The 14,639-nt window shown below is 36.8% G+C and overlaps 1 protein-coding gene across 1 annotated transcript in view; it reads right to left on the bottom strand.

The window, feature by feature from the left end:
• The window catches only part of SNX4 (sorting nexin 4), a 114,492-nt gene that overhangs the window by 13,309 nt on the left and 86,544 nt on the right, over positions 1–14,639 (bottom strand). Inside the window, exons 9-11 of the mRNA XM_006869374.1 lie at positions 8,731–8,796; positions 1,423–1,512; positions 68–167 (exon numbers count right to left, since the gene is read on the bottom strand). Of these exons, the coding sequence (XP_006869436.1) occupies positions 68–167; positions 1,423–1,512; positions 8,731–8,796 (256 nt within the window). The remainder of the gene's footprint in view (positions 1–67; positions 168–1,422; positions 1,513–8,730; positions 8,797–14,639) is intronic.

The following is a 14,639-nucleotide window of genomic DNA, read 5'->3' on the forward strand; positions in this document are numbered from 1 at the left end:
CATCTCATTCCACCTAAGGTTTATTTTAACACCAGAGACCTGGAGGCCTAAATGGAAAACTACTCACCCCAGTTGCCAACTCCTCACATTGCTGCTTCTTGGATGCTAAGTCCTGAGCAGCCATCTCCAAATCATACTGCATAAGTTCATGTTTCCGACACACAGCCCTAGGGAGGAAAACAATGTGTTGCCACTTAACTGTTCAGTTTTTCTTTAAACATGCATCTATACAAATTAAATTAAGGAGGAAGAGGGGAAGAACATTCACTTTACACTTCAAAAGGCTATTTTCTACATACCTACAACATTAAAAAAATATGCACCTATACATCATTATCACATGTAAATTTGTTTAAACACAGGAACTAATGCTGTAATCTCGGGACTATTTGTTGAAATAAATGTTTCAAAATGTTCTTTATTTAGAAGTGGCGATTCATTTTTATTATATAACTAGCTGATGCTCACTGTGAAAAAAAGATTCTAACACAGAAATACACAAATTAAAAATTTCAAGAACCTTTTCTTTCCCCTAATCCCACTTTCCAGACATAATCTATTACTAGTTGGTATCCTTCAAGACTCTAACTAGACATTTACAAATCACATATCCACATACCCCAACTCTCACTCAACTATATATGACGTTTTACACATTCACTTTCTTAAAACTTATGTTTAAGAGCTGCACAGGATTCCACTGGGAACAGCAGCTTTCTTTGCTTGGTGACTTTAAAACACCTGACAAAGCTTCTCACTACTCAAAGCTCTAGAAGGAGAAAGGCTAACAGTGTGCACAAATGTTTTTACTAAATAGCTAAAACAATATTGCTCTTGTTGACTTACTAACAGAATTCTTATACCTATTCCAAACTGATTGAAAAGCTGACCTAAGGGAACTAGGACCAAAAGTCACATATTGGAAGAAAATGATTCTTTTTTTTTTTTTTTAATTGGACAGAAAAAAATGTATTAACTTTTTCATCATCAAACAGAATTATGTATTAGAGAATTCTAATTGGCTCTGTAGGAGATACAAAGTTCCTGACACTATATGAATTTTACACTCGTACTAAGAAGACATGTGATTAAAAAAAAAATTGCATACAGGAATGGCAAGATACAGCAGACAGAAGTGGACACAATCTGTATTTTGCTTCCAGTCTTCAAAATGAAAAAAGGCAGAAAGTACAATGGGCTTGATGCCTGAGACTGGCAGATCTTACAAATATGCTACAGAGGGCAGAGTGTCACTTAAATTTCTATGTCCAGCACACTGCAATACACAGAAGCCTCACTAAGTACCTGAGTGAGTGAACTGATCAAAAAGAAAAGAAATCGTACTATTTGTATTTCACAGAAGCACATGAACAGAGTGGTGACCAGCCACAGGGCAGACTCTAGAACTTTGGTGATACTTACCTCAATGCTTCCGCATAAAAGAGATACTCTTTTAACTGATCTGCATAATGTTCTTCATCTTCTAAAATATCATCAATAGAAGATGCATACCTGTTTAAAAACAGGATCACACAAAGTAACTTTCTCTGGGACAATAAGCATTGTTGTTGTTATTAAGTGCTGTCGAGTTGGTTCCGACACATAACAGCTGGTGAGCTTGAACCGCCGACCTTGCAGTTCAAACGGCTTTGCAGTCTGGCACATTAACCCACAGCGCCATACCATGTTAGTGTTCTATAAAAGTACTATCCACAGCATGGCCCATGTATTGAAAGTAAAATAAGCCCTCAGTAACATTTACAACACTGTTCAATTACCATGGAAATTTTATTGAATTTATCAGAAAGTTGTAGTCAGCAATGATTTAAAATTAACAATGAAACAAACAGAAAAACGGTCTTCCTTACAGGTAGATAAAAAAAGAACTCTAAGAATAACATTTTTATTTAAAGATACTAATAAAAACACTAAAAAATCTAGGGAGAACAGAAGTTTAATAGAAGAATATAATTGATGCACCTATGTTTCTGGTAGCTACTATTTATAGCAATGTTAAAAACTTATAAAAGGAAAAGTAGGGTAAATATAGTCTGTAGAAGATTCTAGACGCCTTCCTTTATATGAATTTTCAATAGCGATTTCTGCTTCGATCAGGGCAGCCCCCTCATTGTCACCTACAGGGAAATGTGGCTGCTTGCCACACTACTTCTGTAGCACACTACTTCTCCAGCACACGTATTAGCACCTCTGTGAAACTTTCTCAGACTATTTTAATCTTTACTCTTCACTCTACTTCTAATTTCTTATTAACAGTTATGAATTTAAATTTTAGTGGTTACGAATCGGGCTGTGAACCATAAGGTCAGCGGTTCGAAACTACCAGCCACTCCGTGGGAGAAAGATACGGCTTTCTACTCCCGTAAAGATTTACACCCTTGGAAACCCTGTTACAGAGTCGCTATGGGTCGGAACCTACTCGATGTCACTTAACAACAACAACAACAACAACAACAGTGTTGTGTGTATCATTTTATTTCTCTGAACACACTGCAAATTCCTTAAGGACCTGGGAACATTACGTCTAAAGGCATCCTCTTTCTAATTCATTCCGATTCCTTTGCATAGGAATGAAAGAAAAATATACCAGCCGTTCCACAGAAGAATGAGGCTTTCTGCTCCCGTAAAGATTTACAGCCTCGGAAACCCTGTACAGGGTCGCTGTTGAGTTGGAACTGACTCCACGGCACATAACAACAACAACATATGCTTTTTGTCTCCAGGCCTGCTTTTTATAAACAAGTAAACAGTTTGCTGAGGTTATAAAAATACTTAGGTTCATTTATAAAGACAAGGAATTGTTAAATGCTGTCCGACTCCTATCAACCCTGTATAGTGTTTCCGAGGGTTCAAATCTTTGTGGGAGCAGAAAGCCTCATCTTTCTCCCAAGGAGCAGCTGGTAAGCTCACGCTGCTGACCCTGCGCTTACCTTGTGATATGTCCAGTGCTTATCTTATGGAGCCCCAGCACAACTTTAGACTGCAGGATTTAGGTGGTTGTTGTTGTTAAGTGTCATCAAGTTGATTCTGACTCATAATGACCCTATATAGGGTTTCCAAGGAGTGGCTGGTGTGTTTGAACCACTGGCCTTGGGGTAACAGTTCAGTGCTTACCTACAGTGCCACACCAGGATTTACAGAGGACTATAAATTACCAGCCGCTCCGCAGGAGAAAGATGAGGCTTTCTACTCCCGTAAAGATTTATACCCCTGGAAACCCTGTACAGGGTCGCTATGGGTCGGAACCGACTCGACGGCACTTAACAACAACAACATAAATTACAAACTGTAATTACAAATTTTCATCTGTCAGCGTGTGCAATTTCTTCTATGTGTTATGTTAAACACTGACACGTCTTGAGAATCACTGTTGTTAAGTGCCCTCAAGTTGGTTCCGATCCACAGAGACCCTGTATACGGTTTCAAAGGAGCAGCTGGTAAGCTTGAACCACCAACCTTGGGAGAGCAGAAAAACCTGCCACTGGCTCATAAATTCAGTATTCTGGAAGAGTAAATGCTAAGAAAACATTGCTAAAAACGACAAATCACAGGTCTGGTGGCATAAGGATGGAAACACGGAGAACACTGAAACATCCTTGAGCAGAGAAGGATAAAGAACAGATTTACAGGTATCAGTGCTGAGAATAATTAACATTTTAATTAATTAACTAGATGGGATGATTCTAAATTATTAGAGATAATGAAATGTTAAGCCAACAGAATGTAGGAAGAATTCTCAGGGTTAAAGCAGCTACCTGAAAAAACAGCAGGTGTCTTGAATATATGATCTAATGAAAAGTAGGTGTTAGATTTAAAAACAAAACAAAAAAACCCACCCCCATATTGGCTGAAAGTCTTCCTGGGTAAAAGCTAGCTGTTAACAAAAGAATACAAGAGTCACAGTAAACAGTCCAGTATGTTGCTGGGGCCAAAATAATCCACAACATTCTGGATACTGTCTACAGGAATACTCCTTTGTAAGATAAAATAGCATTCATAATTTCAACTTTCTATATAAAACCATACACTACCATGCTAGAATACAATTAATATGCATTCTGATCACCCATTTGAAGAAAGACATACTAGAATAGAGCAAGAAAAGTTAGTAGTGGAATAAAGAAACAAATGCTGAGTATGATACATTACTAAATCTATAAATTTACACCTGCTTGCTAATTCAATCACTACTGACTGCTACCCTTGCTTTCCTCCTTGATTTAAGTAGCATGCATCTTTCTAACTCAATCTGTATCTATCTAAATCAATCTTAAACTTAAAATGGCTCCAAAGGCTTTTCCAGAATATGCTCACAGGTCTGAATCACTAGGTGGAAAAACAGAAAATAATACGGTACTGGACATTATGATTTGCTCCTTGATCTACTGCTATTGTAGCGTAGTGGTTACGAATCAGGCTGCTAATCTCACGGTCAGCAGTTCAAAACTACCAGCTGTTCCACGGGAGAAAGAGGAGGCTTTCTGCTCACGTAAAGATTTACAGCCTCGGAAACCCTGTACAGGATCACTATGAGTTGGAATCGACTCCATGGCACACAACAACAACAACTACTGCTATTAACTATGGAATTCTGTACCAATTCTATTCTGTTCCTTCTCAGACATGCTCCCTATCCTAAGGGTTCGATCTCCAAAGGCAGGCTGAACGATTACATGGCATAGCTGCTGTCAAGGGGATTCTTGTGTCAGACAGGTAAAGACTAAGAGCCCTCTAAGAGCACTTTGTTTATGTGATTTCTCCATAGGAAATGTTTGCCTTGCTTTGGTGGCCTCTGAAATGTGTGTCATGCTCAGGCAGCCCTTTCCTATTCCTTATTTTTTTAATTTACCATTTCATTCCCTGGTACTTTTATGACTTCATTTTTATACATCTTTAAGTCATCTGGATATAACTACAGTTTGGCACAAAACATGGATCCAACTTCTATTTTGTTCCCAAAACGCAGACTAGTTCCCACTTTAGATAGCAATTGTGATCATTAGTCTGTGGGTTAACATTTATATAATGATATGCACTTGATATAACAGGCATTTGATACATGTTTACAGAACATATAATGTTCAATGGCTATCTTAACTTAAAAACTATTTATAGAGGTAAAAATTAACCACAGTGAAATGCACAGATCTTTAGTATGAAGTTGATGTCGTGCACTACCTGAAACAAGTTGTGATACAGACCTAACAGCAGCAGTTCTTCATAAAGTTCCCTCCTCTCCTCTTCCAGTCACTCCTCTCAGGAGACGTCTTTGGTTTCTATCACTATAGATTAGTTTTGTCTGTTCTTAGACATCATAGAAATGGAATTATACATAATGGAATCTTTTGTGGCTGACTACTACTTTACTCAACATTTTTCAAGACTGATCCTTTTTTTGTGTGTGTCTATCAGCAGCTGATCCCGACTGGTGGCTGGGAATGATATGAACATGCCCACTATTTGTTTATTCGTTTATGCATTCTGTTATTGGTAAGATATTAAGATGTTTTCACTTTGGATTAACTATAAATAAAACTGCATACACAATCGTGTACAAGTTTGTTTGCTTGCTTGTTTGTTTTATTTTCTGTTATATATTTTCATTTCTATTGGATGAATGTCAGAGCATAATGCTGGTGGTGTATGTTTACTTTAGAAGACGTTACCAAATAGTTTCTCACAGTAGTGACTCCATTTACACTGTCACCAGCAATGTTGAGTTTTTCAGTTGATCCATATTCTCGTTTACTGTTAAGTCTTTTTAAATTTACTCACTCTACTATCTGTGAAATATTAATCTTGTTATGATCTAACTTTGATAAATGGTGATATTGAACATGCACCCTTACATTGCTTATTGGCCATTCATATATCTTTTTTTGCCCTATTTTTAATGGGATCTTTGTCTTTTAATTATAAAGGTGTAGAGGTTCTTTATACATACAATTACAAGTTCTTTGTGAGATATATGGGGGGGAGGGTCTTAAAAAAGTCTGTGAGAAAATTCCTTTATGTTTCTACTCCATTTTTCCATGAACTTTCTGAACCCCCCTTGTACATGTTGGAAATGTTAGTGCTCAATCTGTGACATGCCTCTTCATTATCTGAGCAGTGACTTTCCATAAGTAGAAATACTTAAATCCAATGGAGAGCAGCTTATCATTTTTTTCTTTTATGTTTCTGTTTATATTTTTGTATCTCCTTAAAAAAAGTGTGCTTACTCCAAGGTCTCAGTAACAGTCTGTTGTATTTCCTACTAAAAACTGTAATTTTAGATTTTATACTTAGGTATATAATCTAGCTTAAACTGTTTTCCAGAAGGTGTGATAACAGGGTTGAAGTTCCTTTTTTTCAGTATAGATTCAAACTCATTCCAGCAACATTTGTTGAAATGGACAAGAGTATTTTTTTAATGCAAATAAGGTGCACATTTTACATTTGTGTAAAAAAAAAATGTGGCAAACTGTGCTTATGAAAATACCTCACAGTGGGGAGATGGATGACAAGGTTGACAAATGTAGAATGTGCATGTCATCTGTGTAAAAATAAACTATGAAGTATGAGTCTATTTCTTGACTCTATTATATTCTATTATTCTGTTTATCTTGATCACTATTACATACATACAGCATTTTATATGGTATGACTTGAAGTCAGGCTTCCCCCACCAAGTTTGCTTTAGTTATTCAAGGTTCTTTATGTTTCCATGTAAATTGTACAGAATCAGTTTACCTATTTCTCTTTTTTTAAAAGTCTACAGGAATTTTGATTGGAACTACATTGATTCTACAGTCAATTTTAGGAGAACATCCATCAAAACAATGTTGAATCTTCCGATGCGTGAACATATTTTATGTCTCCACTAATTTACATCTTATTTAATTTCTCTTAGAAATGTTTTATATTGTTTTAAAGCTTTTATTGTGAACTGAGTGATAATTTACATGGGAGAACATCAGTTTTGCACTCATCCTATTGTATTTTGTCTTACTGCAATGATTATAATTCCTTCCACGCATCATCATTTTAACATTATTTGCTTCTATTCCCTCTGTTACTGGTTTGTTTTGATGTACACTGAAAACACTCAGGAATATATACTAATTTAAACAACCAAAGGGCACATTCTGCAAGCCTGCCTCCTGACCACCAGCATCCAGTCCCTCTCTTTCCATGAGTCTAGGTAAGAGTCCTCAGCTGCTCCCTCTCTCCATGTCCTCATCTTGTGCCTCCATCTCTGGTGTCCCTGCTTCTCTGATTAGGGTCCCATTGCCACTCATGCTCTTCTCTCTTCATGGTACTAGGGTCCTCTGTTCCTGGAATGTAAGATGAACTGATCCCCTCTTTATGTTACAAATTTGTACCTTTACAGTTGTGCAATTGCAATTAGTCATGGTAATAATTATTCACTATTGAATCAAAAGAATTCTATCCTCATCTCATTTCACCAGATCCATCTAGATAAGATAAAAACTATTCAGTGGGGAATTTACCTTCCCTTGCACAATCTGAAACTAAACTCCCTCTTGAAAATTTGTAAGCCAGTCACTTCGTGCCTTTACCACCCCCTCATTTTCGGTAGCCAATGTCTAAGTTGCCCATCCTTACATATCTACCCTGTATACAGAGGGGATAGGACTGATACTTGATGTGATGATTCCTTCACTCTTGGTTGCTATTTTGAGCTATTACATTCATAAATATAGGTCAAGTTCACCAATTTGTAGCAATTTACACTTGTTTCCTTTACCAAATTTCCTTATCTTTCTCCAGTCAAGCTCTGGTCATCAAGACTTTGACTCTTAGAAATGTTTTATATAGCTTTTAGAATAGAGGTTTCTCAAATCTTTCATTAAGTTAATCCCTAATAATTCTGCTTTTGATGCTATTCTAGATACTGGTTTTAAATTTTATATATTAACATTGTATCTTACCATCTTAAATTTGTTAGTTCTGTAGTATTTTGGTAATTTTTTATGATTTGATATGTAAATGACCCTGTCAACTACTAATAGTTTACTTTTTCCCTAATATTTATGTGTTTATAATTTTCTTGCTTCATTGTACTGACTAGAACCTCTGATACTCTCTTTAAATAGAAGTGGGGAGAGCAGACAAGCTTGCATTGGTCTTAAACTTTAGGACAAACATAATACTTTACTATTAAATACAATATTGGGGCCATGGTAGCTTTGTAAGGTAAATACTAGACTGTGAACCACAAGGCTGGCTTGAGCCCACCAGTGGCTCAGTGGGAGAAATAGGTAGCTTTCTGCTCCTACAGAGATGTGCAGCCTTAGAAACCCTATACAGAGTCACTCTGATTTGGAACTGACTCAACGGCACTAACAACAAGAACAATATTAGCTATAAGTTTTAGATGGAGGAAAGTCCCTTTTAAGCCTCATTTAATGAGAACTTCTATTGTGAATAAGTCTTGAAATTGACCCATGCTTCTTTCTACAAGTATGGCAGAGTTATCAATATTGTAGTAGCGTAGTGGTTACGAATAGGGCTGCGAACCGCAAGGTCAGCAGTTCGAAACTACCAGCTGTTCTGTGGGAGAAAGATGAGATTTTCTGCTCCCGTAAAAGCTTACAGCCTCGGAAACCTTGTACAGGGTCGCTATGGGTCAGAACTGACTCAATGGCACATAACAACAACAACAAATTCCACACATCAGGTTTTAGATTTAATAATCCAGGCACTTACACATCCATATGGTGACCAGCACTCTGTAGTCCATCACCCATTTCTTTTTCGATGGCACTCCATTCACTAGAAGAAAAAGATAAAACCCAAAACATAATGAATTAGAACATAGAAATTTTCTTCCAACTAATTTTTAAAAAATGTACAGTAGCTACATTTAGGTTTGTTTTCTAAAATACGCTGCTTGCATCATAACCTTAATAACTACGTGCAAGTGAAGACTTGAAAATTTTAGTAGAGATGCTATTTGCTACTAATGAGTGCATGCTAAGTATCATACAAAACGGCATCTGCTTATAGATACTGTTCACAACTGGGCTGCATATTTAAGTAAACTGTGGATTCCCTGGTTGATGCAAATGGTTAGCACAGTCGGCTGCTAACTGAAAGGTTAGAGGTTCAAGTTCACCCAGATGTGCCTCAGAAGAAGGCCCTAGTGAGCCACTTCCAAGATATCAGCCATTGAAAACCTTGCAGAACACAGCTGTACTATGACACACATGGCGTCACCATGAATAAGAATTAATTTAATAATTGGTGGTGGTAGAACTTTTAAAAAGTAAGGATGTTGACACTACTCTTGATCTGCTTAGTTAGATTCTCTGAGGACAGAAGAAAGCCATATTATTATTTTTTAAAACACCATGATGGTGAGAGCGGACACACCTAATTATACACCACTCACCTAACTGCTGAGAGAAAATTGTAAGGAAATGTATTTCTTGCTAGGTGCCTCAGGTCAGTTCTGACTTAGAGTGATTTACACAGAATGAAACACTGTCATGTCTTATAGCACCCTAACAAGTGACCACAAAAGGAAGGACCTACTACACGCAAGAAAGAAGAGCTGGGAATGGAGTATGTCCTCTGGACCTGGGGCCCCTGCACTGTGAAGCTCCTACATCCAGGGGAAGGTTAGGGCCAAGATACAAGGAATGTTGGGCCTACTGATGGTGAAAAGAGACAAGGACCTTTCGCCAGAGCCAACAAAGAAAGAAAGTCTTTCCCTAGAGCCGACATTCTGAATTTGAACTTCTATCCTCCTAAACTGTGAAGGAATACATTTGTATTTCTGCTACTGTTAAGTAGTTAGAACAGGGGAAAGGAGCTAACTACAGATCAACCACAAAGAATGCAGGAAAAAGCCTGACCTCTCTCACTTGTGAGGTAGAAGTCCATTCTCCTCTCTGTGAGAACATCTATGCTTTGGCTATTCCCTATTAAATTTTCTTGCTTGTTTAGGCCTCTGTCTGTCTGGCTCCCTTTGTGTGCATATTGTGCCTATGTCCTACTAATTCTTTGGAGGGACAGTAGGACCAAACCAGGACGCTTTATCCACGCTGTGACACTATAGTAGCACTAGATAACTAAGAAAGAAGTCATCCTCTTTTTGATGACCCTTTACTTTACCAAGCATGATAATGATGTTCTTTCAAAACTACTGCTCCCTCCTGATAACATGTCCAAAGTACATGAGATGATGTCTCACCATCCTCTCTTCTAAGGGACATACTTTAGCTGTACCTCTTCTAGAACAGATTTGTTTGTTATTCTGGCAGTCCACAACACTTTCAATATTCTTCACCAACACCATAATTCAAATGCATCAATTCTTCTAGAGTCTTCCTTATTCATGGTCCCATTGTTACATGCATGAGGTGACTGGAAAATACCATGGTTTGGATCAGCTGCACCTTAGTCCTCAACAGTGACACAGTCACTCTTTAATACCTTAAAGAGATTACTGTGCAGCAGATTTGTCCAATGCAATACATTGTTTTATTTCTTGACTGCTGCGTCCAAGAGCACTGATTATGTAGCCAAGTAAAATGAAATCCTTGAAAATTTCAATTTTTTCTTCATTCATCATGATGTTGTTGGTCCACTTGAGAGAATTTTTGTTTTACTGTAATCCATAGTGAATGTTGTAGTCTTTGATCTTCACCAGCAAGTGCACTAAGTCTTTTTCACTTTCAGCAAGTAATGTTATTTGCATATAACAGGTTGTTAATAAGTTTTCCTCCAATCCTGATGCCTCATTCTTGTTCATATATTCCAGCTTTTTGGATTATTAGCTCAACATACAAATTGAGTAAGTATGGTGAAAGGATACAACTCTAACACACATCTTTTCTGATTTAACCATACAGTATATACCCTGGTGTGGTGCTGTAGGATAAGCATTAGACTGTTGCTAATCACAAGGTCGGTGGATCAGACTCACCAGACATATCACAAAAACCCTATACAGGGTTGCTATTAGTCAGAACTGCCTCAGCAGCACTTACCCACAACAACATGTTCAAACGACTGCCTCTTGGTCTATGTACCGGTTTTTCATGAGCACAATTAAGCGTTCTGAAACTCCCATTCTGTATAACGTTATCCACAGTTTGTTATAATCCACAAAACCAAATGCTTCTGCTTAGTCAATAAAACACAAGGAAACATCTTTCCGGCATTCTCTGCTTTCAGCCAAGGTCCATATGATGTCAGCAATGATTATCTCTTGTTCCACGTCCTCTTCTAAATCTGGTTTGAATTTCTGACACCTTTCGGTCAATCTACAGCTACAACCACTTTGGAATTGTCTTCAGCAAAATTTAACTTGCCTGGGTATTAATGCTATTGTTCAGTAATTTCCACACCTTTCTTTGGAATGGGCACAAATATGGATTTCCTCTAGTCAGCTGACTATACAGCTCTCTTCCAAATTTCTTGCCATAGAGTATTTTCAGAGCTGCATTGGTTTTTTGATACATTTCTATTGGTATTCCTGTAGTCTGGTTTTTTATTAATGTCTTCAGTGCAATTTGAACTTCTTTCTTCAATACCATCAGTTCTCAATCATATGCTACATCCTGACGTGACTAGATGTTTACCAGTTCTTTTTGGTACAGTTACTCTGTGTAGTCCTTCCATCTTATTTTTGATGCTTCCTGCATTGTTCAATATTTGTTCAATAATTTGTCCATGTACTGTCTGACCAATTCTGACTCACAGAGACCCTGTATAGGTTTTCTGAGACTGTAAATCTTTAGCGGAGAAGAAAGTCTCATCTTTCTCCAGAGGAGCAGCTAGTGGATTAGAACTACTGACCATGCAGTCAGCAGCCCAACACATAACCCACTACATACCACCAATATTGTAACATAAGGCTTGATTTTTTTCTTCAGTTCTTTCAGTTTGAGAAATGCTAACTGTGTTCTTTCTTTTTGATTTTCTATATCCAGGTCTTAGGCATATCTCATAATACTTGACTTTGCCTTCTTGAACTGTCCTTTGAAAATTTCTATTCAGCTCTTTTACGTCACCATTTCTTCCATTCACTTTAGAAACAAGTTTGAGTATCTTCTGACATCCACTTTGGTCTTTTCTTTCTTTCCTGTCTTTTTAATGACCTTTTGCTTTCTTCATATATGATGTTCTTGATGCCATCCAACAAATCCTTTAGTCTTCAGTCACTGGTGTTCAATACATCAAATCTGTTCTTGAAATGATCTCTAAATTCAGGTTGTTTTCAGCTTCAGCTTGAACCTGCATATGAGCAATTGATGGTCTGTTCCACTGTTGACCCCTGGGCTTTGTTCTGGCTGATGATATTGAGCTTCTGCGTCACTTCTATTCCCACAGAATTAGTCAATTTGATTCCTGTCTATTCCATCTGGTGTGGTCCATGTGCACAGTCGCTGTTTATGTTGTTGAAAAATTGTTTTTTGTGGTGAATAAGTAAGTGACTGGCTTTGCAAAATTCTATAAAGCTAACTGCAATACCATTTCTATAACCAATACCTTATTTGCAACAACCAGTCCTTCCTCTTTGTTTACAACTTTTCCAATCACCAGTAATTATCAATAATTTTTGAGTGCATGTTTGATAAATTTCCAGACTGAAGAAGTTGGCAGAATTCTTCAATTTCTTCATCAGTAGCTATAGTGAGTGGCGCATGAGTTTGAATAACAGTTGTTATTAATTGGTCTTCTTTGCAAGTATATAGATATTCTTTTACCACAAACAACACTGTATTTAAAGCTAGATCTTGAAATGTTCTTTTTAATGATAAATGTAACATTATTCCTCTTGCATTAGTCATTCTTGGCCTGAAAAACTGTATGATTATCTGATTCAAAATAACCAATACCTTTCCATTTCAGCTCACTACTGCCTAGGATGGAGTCCTGGTATGCCACTGTGGGCTAATGCATCAGACTGCAAAGTCGTTTGAACCGCAAGGTTGGTAGTTCAAGCTCACCAGCTGCTCCTTGGAAACCCTATGCAGGGTCACTATGGGTCAGAACCAACTTGACGGCACTTAATAACAAGAACAACTACCTAGGATATGGATTTTCAAGCATTCCATTTCATTTTTGACTTTCAGTTTTCCAAGATTAATACTTCATACATTCTACATTCCAATTACTAATGGATGTTTGCAGCTGTTTCTTCTTAATTTGAGTCAGATCAGTAAATGAAGGTCCTGAAAGCTTTGTTTCATGCACATCAATAAGGTCAACTCTACTTTGAGGAGACGGTTCTTCCCCAGTTGTATTTTGAGTGTCTTACAACCTGAGGGGTTCATCTTCCTGCAGTATATTAGACAATGTTTTGTTGCTATTCATAAAAGCACAAAACTTCAATAATTTTCACTGTTGCAATGAAAAGCCTTCTTTCTATATTCACAGGTCATTTTTTTTTTTTTTTTTGCCATTTTTGTGAAATATCTCATAAAAAATTCTATTTATGGAAGTTATATATATGCACTTTAACCAACTGGGAAAAAACAACTATAATTCTAAATACCCAGGGACTGCATAATTTAACATATTTTCTTGTATTCTTTTTATATGCTTATTTGAATGTGTGTGAAATCATATGGTATATTCAATTTTATTAGTTTATTTTAAGAGTATTTTTCTATATTATTAAAATACTGTAATTCTTCTTAATCATTGCTTCAAAAAGCAACTTATAATTTTTAGAACCATTTTCCTGGACATACAGGATTGTTTCCAATTTTTGTTTTTTTCTCTTTAAAGAATACAGAATGACCATCTTCAATTGCATCATATAATAAAAACTAAGGAGTCCTGGTATGGCTCTGTAGGTTGGTTTGAACCAAAAGGTCAGCAGTTCAAACTCACCAGCTGCTCCTCGGAAACCCTATACAAGGTCACTATAAGTCAGAACCGACTCGATGACACTTAAAGCAGCATTATTTTGTTACCCTGTAGCTTTTATATACTGCTTTCATATATATGTGTATATATATATACATATACTGCAAGTAAGTTGTCTCCCTCTAATAATTTCCTTTCCTTATGTTTAACTATTGTCAAGATAGTAACAGCAACAGTTAATAATTTTTTTAGTGTTCTACTGTTTACAAAATGGTTTTTAACATCTCTAGCTCTATTATCTAAGTCCTCAAGGCACATTGCTGTGCCTACAATACAACTGTGCTTTTGTGTACCTGTCACTTCAAATTAAACATGCCCTCAGGTTCTTCATTCAATTCCTTTAATCTTTGAGTATCTTATTACATGCTAGCATCTCAAGGTCACCATAACAAATTTAATTTCTTTGTATCCCAAACAAGACTAAAATGAAGTTTAAGGACGGCAGGATGAATACAAATTCATCTTTATATTCACAGTAAATAATAATTTAATGTCTAACAAATAACTTGATATTTATAATTTATAGGTTAAAAAAAGACTAAACCAATGAATAAATTAATAAATGTAAAGAGGGAAACATTTAATGAGTTCTATGTATCACTCACTCCAGGGCACTGGGGTATATAGATAAACAGGGAATACATCTCTCACCTTACGGTACATGTATTACTGTTAAGTGCTGTTGAATCAGTTCCGACTCATAGCAATCCTATATAGGGCTTCCAAGCAGC

Source organism: Chrysochloris asiatica, unplaced genomic scaffold (assembly GCF_000296735.1).
Source record: "Chrysochloris asiatica unplaced genomic scaffold, ChrAsi1.0 scaffold00130, whole genome shotgun sequence".
In the NCBI taxonomy this organism is placed as follows: domain Eukaryota; kingdom Metazoa; phylum Chordata; class Mammalia; order Afrosoricida; family Chrysochloridae; genus Chrysochloris; species Chrysochloris asiatica.